The following is an 11,131-nucleotide window of genomic DNA, read 5'->3' on the forward strand; positions in this document are numbered from 1 at the left end:
TGGGACTATCCCAGGAATCCAGAGGCTGGGGACGGGAGCGGGGGCGAAACCCACCATCCTTGGGCTGGTCAGGTGACCGAATTTCTTTAAGCCATCGCTGAACTTTTGCTGAGTTTCTGCTCCCGACTTGGGACCTCTCACCATTCCAAATATGGTACCGTCCCCAAAATAATGGTTTTGTCAGTCGAGTCCCTCTCCTGACCTACAGGATTTCCCCTTCTCCCAGAACAGAACCCCGGCTCCAAGTCCTACTCTGTCCACTCCCCTACCCTTCCTGGAATGCTCATTACAAGTCACGCTCCACGCCTCCCCCGGCCTCGGGTTCGCTCTGGTCGTCCGTGAAGCATACGTCCACGTCACTGTCGTCGCTCTTGGGATCCCAGGCTCCAGCGGATAGCCCGGCTCGGCGCCCGGGCCATCGCCTGCCTTGGCGAGCAGAGTCTGGCCGGGGTGGCGAGACTTGACGTGGCGCTCCAGGTCCCGTCGTCTCACGAGCACCTTGCCGCAGAACTCGCAGCGGTAGGCGTGTTGCCCTCGGCGTGCAGTCGGATGTGCTTGTTGAGATTGCTGGGGTCGCCAAAAGGCCGCAGGCATACTTTACACTTGAGTGGCTTGTAGCCCGTGTGCGTCCGCATGTGAATCTTGAGCCCGTACTTGCGCGAGTACAGCTTGCCGCAGTAGAGGCACAGGTGGCCCGTCTTGGGCTTACCCGCGCTACCGCCACCGCTGCCACCGCTCCCAGCGCCTCCCGCTGTCACGACGGCCGGCGGCAGCGTCCCTGAATCCAAGCGGCCGCGACCCTTCCCGGCCGCCATCTCGGACAGTTGCTGCGTGTGCATGGCGATTTCTCTGTCGATGCTGGCCAAGGAGCCCAGCTCCGCGGGGCTCAGGGCAGCTGCGGCTGCTGCCGCCGCAGCCGCAGCCGCTGCAGGCCCGCTTAAGTAGGAGATGGACTCCGGATATTTGAGAAGCCCGCCGAATGCAGTTGAGCGGATAATAAGCGGCAGCGGCCGGTGAGCCGTAGAGCAGCTCTCCGTTGTAGACGGTAAAGGCCGGCATGACGGTGGACAGGTGGCTGCACTCGCCACCAGGATAGGGCTTAAGCCCGCCCGCGTCGAGGGGCGGCAGAGCGCAGCGCTCTAGGGGTAGCCCCGGCGCTGGGGGCAGCTGAGCGAAACGAGCTCCCGGCAGCGCAGCGGTAGCGGGCGGGGCGCGCTCCACGTGCTTGAAGGCGGACGCCTCTTCCGGGTGGCCAGGGAGCAGAGGGAAGCCACGCAGGGGCCCGGAGCAGGGCAGGCCTGGGGGAGGCGGCGGAGGCGGGTCCCCTGCGAGCAGGCACTTAGGATGGTGGTGGTGTGCGTGGTGGTGATGGTGGTGGCCCGCGCCTCCCGCCGCCGGGTTCTCCCCGCTCCCAGGGCGCCCGCCTGCCCGGCCCCCGCCCAGGAGCCTACCCAAAGCTAAGCCTGCCCCCTGCTTGCCGCCGCCCTCCTCCCGGTAGGGGTCGCCATGCGAGGCCGCGGCCGCCCTGGCCAAACCAGCGGGTTTGAAAGCTGAGCGCACGCCAGGGTAGAAAGCCAGGCCGCCGCTACCAGCTGGGATCCGCCCACAATGCCTAAGAAGTGACCGTGTGCTCGGCTGTCGCGCTCATGTCCAGGGCACGGTCCGACCTGCTCTTTGCCCTTCTTGGGAATCCCCACTTGCCCGGGGGTGGCGAGGTGGCTGAGGGCGCAGAGGAGGCCTCGCGCTTGATGCTTTCACGCGCCCCGCAGACCTGGGATGTCTGCGGGGCCTGTGTTTGGGACCGCAATGTGCCTGCCTGAGCTGACACGGCGAAGTCGGGCGCAGCGGATTTCGGGGAGAGTTCGAGGCCTTCCGCCGCAGGGGCAGCGCCTTGGCGAGCTGCGTGCTCGTGGTGCAGGAAAGCACGGCCCCGCCGCCACTGAGCACGCAGTGGAAACGCAGGTGTGCCTTAAGGCTGTTGGGGTATCTAAACGTCTCCAGCAGTACCAGCAAATGTAGCGCTCCTCCCCTGGGCGAGAAAGAAGGGAAAATTGATCTTGTGAGAGGGGAACAAATCAGACAGAAGGAAAGTGCCAAGGGGTTTCAGGCAAAACCCAGATTTTGACCAGCGGTGGGAGAGAAGTAGGAGTATTCTTGGGGAGTGAGTTCTGTTGCCCCATTGTATCAGGGGCCCCGAAAACCCCCAAATGGTCAACCTTTGTCACCTTTTCCATCATCTAAGACTCCTCAGAGGGAAACGGGTGACCTGAGCCTTTCCAAAGAAGACTTCCTCCAGGCCTTCTGAGCAAATATTCCTTGGAAGGGCAGTGCTCAGGCAGGCTGGCAGGGGAAGAGCAGAGCAGCTGTTGCTTTAAATCAAGTGTTGAGGCTGTGCTGTGCCTGGGCCCATCTGTTGGCGTTTGCAGAATAGGTGGCGTATGTCAAGGAGTTTGGATAAACTGAACAAAGGCCAATCTAATAGTCGTGAGCGCCTCATTACCAGGCGAGACAATATCCTGTATGTATGGGCCATATGTAATCATTCCTTTTCATAGAACAATGTCTTTTGTGTCCACTACCACCCTTTCTACCCCCTCCCAGCCTTAAACACTTTGCCTGAGGGTTTCCTGGAGCGTGACCAACTGGAAGGACCACATGGGGACTATGATTTACCATTCTTCAAAATTATTTGTATCTTAATTTCTTCTTTAACCCCGTTTAATTTGATGGGAGGAAAAAATTTTACGTTCTGATATTCTAGAAAGGATGATCATATTCTAAGAAGGATGATATTGCATTGTCAGTTGTGCCACCTAGTAATTAATTCCTGCATAACTGCACAAATACAAGCTTAGTAAAGTCCCTGAAGAAGATATTTATGTTTCATTACATAAACATATGAGCAAAATAGTTATACTCAGCTTTTGTTATAATTATCCAGTCATATTAATTGTACAAATTAATGTGTTTCACTGTGACATTTTCACTTCATACACAAATTGTGCTGATACTCAGTTTCTGATGAGTGCAGAATTCTCTGCCAGGTACTAAGTACATAGTTGGTGTCAATTTTTTTTGCATTTTCTATTAGCATTATTTTTAATTTTGCCAGGGTCTGTGACCACAGTCAAGAGACACGTGTATGAGACACATTCTGATCAGATGGTAGAAGTTAATTTCCACTCAAGAAAGTCATGTTATTTCTGTACACAGAAAAGCAGTTTTGCAATTAAGTTTATTTTAAAATTTGATAATACTGAAGGGAAGGATGTCTGTGAGAAAGAAGTTGAGCCATCAGGAAATATCCAAAGTATATGTCAGTCTCTCAAAATTTAATGAAAAATTAAATTCTCCCTGTTTATATGCAAGCAGCTCAAACTTTTAAAATATCACTACAGAAATAATAATGAAAAATACTAGATCTGTTTTTCTTCAGATATATTAACTTTTGGCTTTGCGTAAAAGAAGTAGTCCCCCTAGATAACCAAGATAGAAGTTCAAGTGAGAAGCAGTTTATTTCAACATAGGCCAAGGGAAAACGGGAAGAAAAAAGGGGAGAGGAAGATTTGCCTATGACACCCTATCCTAATTGTTTTTAAGACTTACATAAAACCATTTCAATATTCCATTTACCTTATATTGGGCATCTATGTAAAATAAATCTTGGAAAAAAGAGAGATATGAGCTCCTGGGTTCTCTTGGTGAGTATATTGATTTAATATCATCTCCTCCAAAATTCAAAAGCTCCTTCTCATCCCCTCTTTTTAAAGAGAGTTTTCAGAGTTAGCCCCAGAATGACTTGGCCAATGCAAAGCCAAGTAAGTTTTGTTCTTAAAACGAAGGGAGTGTATATTCTTAATCTTACTATGAAATTGAAACTTGCTGAAATTAGCCAGTATTGGAAAAATAGATGCCATCTCTAAGTATTTCTTCCTCATTCCAAATTTTAAGGAAAATATGTTTTCTGATTCAATACCTCTTTTTCAGTTTATTCTAATTGACATATTCTACAGACTCTAAAATCCAATTCAAGTGTATCAGACACACTTCATAATAAACACAAAATTCATAAGTAACTCTAAACAGGTCAAGCTCCAAGCTGGGAATGGTGGGTTCATAATAACCACACCTTCCCAAAAGAAAAATCTTGTCATTTTGTGTGAGTCAGGTTATGTTTATAAAATCAATTGTCTGAAATAAAACATGAGGGCTACTATTCAAATAAGTTGCTTTTGTACTATTTGGAAGAGCCTAAAGAAGAGTGTTGTGTGTATAAAGGCCAGTGACCCTCCTAATTGTGGTTAATTTGAGAGTTCTCCACTGTAGGGCTCTTAGAATTCCCTTTTACTGGAAGAAGTTGACAAGAGAATTTGATAATGTGGTGTAAGGAACAAACTACATTAGGATAATATTTATGAATAGTATGCATGTAAATCTATTCATGAAATAAGTGGAATTATTAACAGAGGACAGATACTTTGAAGTGAAGTGACATCATTCTGAACAAACTTCATTCTGTCTTATTCACAGAATAAGTCCCACATTTTTATAATTTCTTTATATGTATTTTTAAAGGAATGAGATTGAGCAGTATCTCAGGGATTATGTTAAAATATTTCACAGCATTTATTATGTTGAATCTAAATAAAAAATTGATCTTTGAGATAAATTACAGATAGACTAAAATAACTGACAAGGGGGAAAAAGAAAGCCTGGAAGATTTGTGTATGAAAAGGGAATCAAGACCTCAAATGATTTAACACCTCCAGTCTACTTTCCCCAGGAAGTGTTCTTCAGAGTTCTACGGAAGGTTTGAGAATGTTTTTCTCTTTAGTTACTGCACCTTAATTTGCATAAATCCGCTCTTGGCTTGGAAGGGATGAAATAAATCTGAGAAGAAATTGGGATACATCCCAGATTCAGTTTAAGCAGGGAGGGGGAAATGAATAAACACGATTTAAAACGGAAGGGCCTTAGTACCTGCCAACTGACCAGTTGTGAGTACCGTAAAGCTTCTAAAATGCTGTAAGAATACATTGCTCTCCTGGAAAACCAGTGAAAAGATGCCCTTCCAACTTGTAAAAGCATTCCAGGTTTCAGGTTTCATCTGTGCTCTCTGCAACTCATGATGTAATTACTGTAACAATATTGAAGATCCCTTTACTGAGTCTTAATTGAGTAAATGAAGTATGGCTTTGGGTAGGTAGTGGGAAAGGATGACCCTATGAAATTCACTGAGTATTTTCCTTGCCATGGTGAGTCAGATTATACACTTGTTTTTACCTTTTACTGTTGATTTTAAGAAGGTCGTGATGAGGTCTCCTCTCTTCCTAAGCAGGGGCAGGGAGCTTGAACTCAGTTTACACGGAAGGGCCCTTCAAGCACGGGGTCCTCCCTCCAAGACCTGAGGAAGCTGGACTCTGGCCTATCCCTACAGGCCCTGGAGGCCTTCTCAGAGGCCCATACCTTTCTCATCGTGTGTAGGAGTCGCTGTTGTGGGGATGTCGAACCACTGAGCCAGGGAGTTGGAATACCACACGGTCAGCTCTTCCCCTGGCTGGACATCTCGCAGTGCTCGGTAGAAGATCTGGGACGCAAGAAATAGGAAAGTTCTCTGTCATTTCCTAGGTAATAGGTCAAAATGCAACGAGAAGAAAGTTTCAAATCCCAATTCTAACGCTGTGTGACCCTAGAGAAGCTACTGAATCTCTCTGAACCTCACTTCCTTCATCCTTCAAATGGAAAAACAATAGATAGTATTGACGTTATAGAATGGATAATTTAACAAGACCTCTAGCTAAAGTGCTTTGCTCTTTATATTGTTGACCACCATTAAAACAATTCTATTTATCCTAGAAAAATACAGTTTGGCAGGGGTAAGGGAGTCCCCAGTACCTGTCCTCCGGGTAAGTCTGCAATAGCTTCCAGAGTCTGTTCCTGGGGATTTCTGGCTGCCCGGATTAACCTATCCACTCCAGAGGGGAGCCCCCCGACTCGTCCACCAGCTCCCCTCTCACCATGCGCACCTGCAACACAAGCAATGGTCGTTCTCCCCGCACCGCGGCCAGGCCCACAAACCCAAAGGAAAAGTTTATGCTCCACCCCACCCGACTCAGATGTGTTCACTGTGGTCAGAAGAGACATGGGAGGAGGTTAATTCCTTAGTGTTCTCTACTGCAGGATGGAGAAAGGCTGACTAGTAAAAATAAACCCCAACACTTTCCCACCACACACATCTTAGCAACACAGGGTGGGATAAGGACATTCTTCCTGAGCGCCTGGGTTCACATCAAGACACCCCACCTCTCCCACTTGCTATTCAGGGAGCAGCCCTAACACCAGAGTGGAGACGTTCCGAAACCAGCCCCAGGACGCAGAGCATTCCCTACTCTCTCCCCCAGCTCTCGCGCCTCCCAGTTCTCGCTGTACAGCAATCTAGGTTGCAAGCAAGCCCTGCAGTGAAATTCTAGGAACAAAGCATAAGCAGAAAAATCTTGCCTGTAGCTAGTCGGTCTTTTAAAAGCAATTAAATTGAGTTTAAAGAGGAAGATGCGGTATATGTCAAACTCGGGTTTAGACTGGGTTGTGGGCATGACCTTTGATTGCCCAGGAGCGAGATGCGGGTTCAGTTAGCTGGACACTGGAGCTACTTCTTTCACATGAAAACTCTAGGCAGCGGCTAAAGTCAAGGGTCCTTCCTTCCCCTCCAAACTAATCTCTTCATTTCCTGATTGCTGTTTTGCGAACCTTTGCCGCTAGGAAGCCCCCAGCTGGATAAGAGCCTTTAATTTCTTCTCTAGTTAAGGATCACGACACTATTTGGGAATCAGAGCTGGCGGTTTGGTCCTGGTGCCTCCGGGTTGGGACCTTGTACTTGCAGCAGGCAAGAAGACCCGGTGCCCGATGCGGGGTAGGCGCCCTAGCTTTCAGAGCCTGTGTCAGAGCCACCACCTGTCTCACTCTCTCCATTTATCCCAAACCCACAAGTAAATTGGAGAAAAGAAAAATCTGGGGAGTTGCCAGGGATTGAGAGCCTCCTAGTGATTTTTTTCAGAGGAAATGGAATTGAATAAAGACAAATTTATGCCTCAAATTAGCATATAGAAGGAAAGAAAAGTCCTCGACGCCCTGTGCCCTCAAGGAAGGGTACATTAGCAGAGAAAGGGAAAGATCCGGGAGGGGGTTGTAGCGGGGGCGGCGGGTCCAAAACCTTACTGAAGACACCCCAGAATTTTGGGGAACCCAATCCTAGTACAAGCCTAGTGCACAGTACAGCCTGGTGCACCATACCCGTAGATTGCACCTCTCAGGCATGCCCTCTCCCCTCAGCCCCGACCACGTCCACTCTCAGTGAAACTTGCTAGGAATAATTGTATTCTCCTTCCATTCGGCAAATTATAGGTAAAGAATCAATTCCCAGGTTCCTCCACTTCCCCTCCCTACCCCTTTCCTGAAACAGGGTAAAGATGGGACGAATGACAGGGCGCAAAGGTCGGTATGGGCAATACCTTTTTCTTGGGCCCGGGTTCCCTGCGATCTGACAGGTACTTGCCCAGCTTGAAGGTGCCGGGACCGGCCCAAGGCGCAAGCCGGCGGGGATGCAGCAGTCTGCACTCACGCTGGTGGCCGGGGCGCGAACGGTTCCGTGCATTGTTGCCACCGCCGCCAGGCAGGCGCTGGGGCGCGCCGGGTCCCTCCTCAGGGCGCAAGTGACAGAGCCCGAGCCGCGTGCAAACCAGGGAGCCGCGCCCCGACGTGCGTCCTCCGCCTGCGGAGTGACGCGGACGGGCATGCACTGCGCCTTTTCAATCCGGGCGGGCGCCTTTGGCACCGTGAGCGCAAGGGCGCGGAGTTTGGTGAGAGAGTTGCGCTGCGAAGCAGCTGCAGAGTCCCACCCGAGAGGGTCACATGGAGTGGTTCCTCAGCCCCCTGCATAATCGAGGCCTCTGAATGGCTACACACAATGGTCCAGGCGACCTTCCCATTCCTAAAAATCCAATTTGTCAAGGGCGAAGAAAAGGCGCTTGGTGAATCAAAGGTCCGGCGGGACATTATCCTCAGCATGGGGTATTGTCCCTGAGACAGTTACGATATTTTAAGTGACAAATCCACTGTATAATTTCTCCATAAATTTTACTTCCTTTTATTGTTCACCGACAAACCAGTTTTGGGAAATAAGTGACTACTTTAAGTCTACTTGGCTGATTCCTTGAGCCTTGGTCTACTTCAAAGATTTTTAATTCTCTCCCTTTGGCTTTATTGTAAAGGAGATTAAACAAAGAGATGGGCACTGTTTGGAGGACTTGTTAACTTCTATTGATTTCTGGCGTGTGCCATACAGAAATTAGGCAGGTACTTGATGGTAAAACACCAGAAAATACCTACACTTTTTAAATAACGACCATATTACCATTTCAGGGGATTGGGTTCAAGCCAGTCGTCTATTAGAACCACTTTAGTTGTTCCTTCTGCCCCGTAACACCCCGAAATATGAAACCTCCATTTCAATTTGAGAAGGCCGGGTCAACTGTGCATCACTGTCCTGGGCGCGTTTGGGGCCCTCTCTCTGCAGAAAGGCAAGTCGTATGAGCCAAGGACTTCATAAGGGATTACCTCGCTGTGGACAGAGCTGGAGGATTGAAGATGAAGAAGTTCTGTGGGTCAAGTTATTAAACCCGTCTCCCCCACGTGCCAACTCCGATAAACTCAAATTCTGTTTGTTGCTTTTAAGTTTAAAACTGGAACAAAGTTCTTGGACTAAATCCTTAGAATAAACAAACTGGATATTACTAAAAAAAGAAAAGGAAGGAAAAAAAGTAAAGAACACCATAGACTTACAAAGATCACCATAGACTTGTAGGTCACCAAGGACCGAGTTGAGCTTATGAACCAACTGTGCTTATGCACGTTTTTTCAACAGTACAGGTACTTCAGAGTTAAACCAGAATGCTCCCCCTTTTCTTTTAGGGAAAGCTTCTGTTTATGCATAGACATTGTTCATCAGATATTTTGACATTTCTGCTGGCATCTGCTGCTCACTACTAGTCCGCAGGCATCTTCCCCAAATGCTATGCAGCCAACGGTGGACCCCCATCAATTCCGGAGAGAAGTGATACTGGATCTCCAACAGAATGTCAGAAGCCTGATCACCGTATCAAGAGGCAGAGAGCACCCACACTGAGGCACCCACACTGACCTCTTCATGTGGTTTTTGCCCAAGAAAAGTGCATTTCTCGGAACTCGGGCAAGCAGGACTAATTGGTTAACAAGGAGGGCAGGACACAGGGTGGCAAGCCACCTGTAACTAGCAGTTTGTCAGAGGAAGGGCAGTGCAGCTCTTCTGGTAGGAAACCTGTTTTCCATACTGGCAGGGTCAGAAGACTCGAGGTCAGTCTGTCCTCTGTCACTCAAGACTTTGGAAACCTCCAGTGAATTGCTTTTTGGCCTCAGTCTCCTGATCTGTAAAATGGGAATGTTGGAAGCAAACAGTTCCTTGGCTTCTTTCATGCTGTTCACCTCAGTTTGTGGCAGTCAGTAACGACATTACTGGAAAATTCTGAAAAAATCCAAAACTCCTAGTTTGCATTGATGAGAATCCAGACCAAGTCAAATCTAAGCATCTCAAGTCAGACATACCAGAGAGACACAGAGGTACACAGACTTCAGGATCTATGTAGATATGGCTGCTGGGACAGAAAAGAGCAGTTCCTTGGGTCTGGGTGGCTGCACTGCTATATCCCTTCTGACCATGCAACCTCACCTTGCCCAGGGCCACTTGGAAAGGAACTGCCACTAAGTTTTCCTCTTAACTCTCCAATTGCCCCTTTCCAGGAGGAGAAGGATGCCTGTAGAGAAGAGAGGGAGCTTTGATCTGGCGGCCTATGAATGGCAAAAGGCGGGGGAGGGGAGGAGGAGAGGAAACCTCTCCGAAGAGTCGAGGGCAATAAATTTAAGCCATGAACATGTCCCTCTAACCTCTGGCCTGGCGACTCCGGGATGACACCCAGTTTAAATTACCAGCACTGTGAGCGGGAAGGGGCGAGCGCGGAGCCTAGGTTCGGTGCGCCTCCCCAGCACTCCTTAATGAGTGAAAAAGCGTGAACGACACGCGAACAATTTTATCAATAGGACCATGTAAAGGCCGACTGTGAGGAAAGTTATTTATTAATATAGCCAATTGTGACTGGTTCCCAGCTCCGCGAGAAGAAAGAGACTGCGCCAGAGGCATTCACACCAGCTCGCCGAGTTTTATTCTGTCCTGTGGCTCAGAGTTGAAGTTCCCCAAGTGAAATAAATTGTCCACAAAGGAGGAAAGGAACACATTTTCTTTTATTTTTCCTCCCTAAAAAGCAAGGGTGAAACCAATCTAATGTGCCCAGTGGAGCAAGATGGGCCGTGAAAGGCTGGGTGTTAAAAGTAAAAAGCGGGCTGTGCAGCAAATGGGATGGAAAATTAATGAAATTAAATAGCTTGAACGGCCGTATTGGTCCCTTATTAAAAAGACACATTAATTACATGGTCTCAGTCTTATTCAAAGACAATGTTGAGACTCAATCAAAACATTCCACTCGGCTTTTTTTATCGACTTTTAAAATGGGCATCCAGAGGCCCTGTTAAAGCGAAATCCCTCCTACCCTGAGGTGCGTGAAGAGTTTGGTTTTGAGGCGGTCCGGCTCTCTGCCCACCGCGGAACCGCGCAAGCACGGGTCAAGCTCCAGTAACAGGTTGCCCCTAATGAGGTATGGATGCTCTGGAGCTGTCGCCGGCTGGAGATGAAGACTGCAGGGAGCTAAATCCTACCACTGCGCTGCTTTCAGAACCCGCTGCGTTGGGTAGCGGCCCCCGCCTGAGTTGTCGCGTCCCAACACCGGGTTAGAAATGCTGCGGACGCCTAGCACGTGTGACCAGACTGGGCTCCGCCTAAAGAAATGAGCCTCCAAAGGAGTTTGGGGCTGAGATCAGCCGTTCCTTTCAGAACACACTTCTCTGGGGCTGCAGGTCTCCGCCGCGCAAAGGCTTGAACTTCGGGTCCCCGGAGGCGGAGGGACAGAAGTGGCTGCCTCCGGAAGCTCTGGCCTTCGGGACGGGATTACTGGGGAGTCACCAAAACACCCTTCCGCCCCGTCGCGTG

General features: G+C 49.1%; 1 protein-coding gene across 1 annotated transcript; it reads right to left on the bottom strand.

Moving 5' to 3' along the window:
- Positions 1–286: 286 nt before the first annotated feature.
- Positions 287–7,651, bottom strand: Prdm13 (PR/SET domain 13). The gene is given in 13 exon segments (XM_053743419.1): positions 287–381; positions 384–524; positions 527–981; positions 983–1,595; positions 1,598–1,639; positions 1,642–1,926; positions 1,929–1,997; positions 2,000–2,029; positions 5,467–5,587; positions 5,896–5,963; positions 5,966–6,026; positions 7,509–7,573; positions 7,576–7,651. Coding segments are annotated over 13 exon segments (2,121 nt in total).
- Between the last annotated feature and the right edge of the window lie 3,480 nt (positions 7,652–11,131).

This window comes from Sciurus carolinensis, chromosome 7 (genome assembly GCF_902686445.1).
Source record: "Sciurus carolinensis chromosome 7, mSciCar1.2, whole genome shotgun sequence".
Taxonomy (NCBI): Eukaryota; Metazoa; Chordata; class Mammalia; order Rodentia; family Sciuridae; genus Sciurus; species Sciurus carolinensis.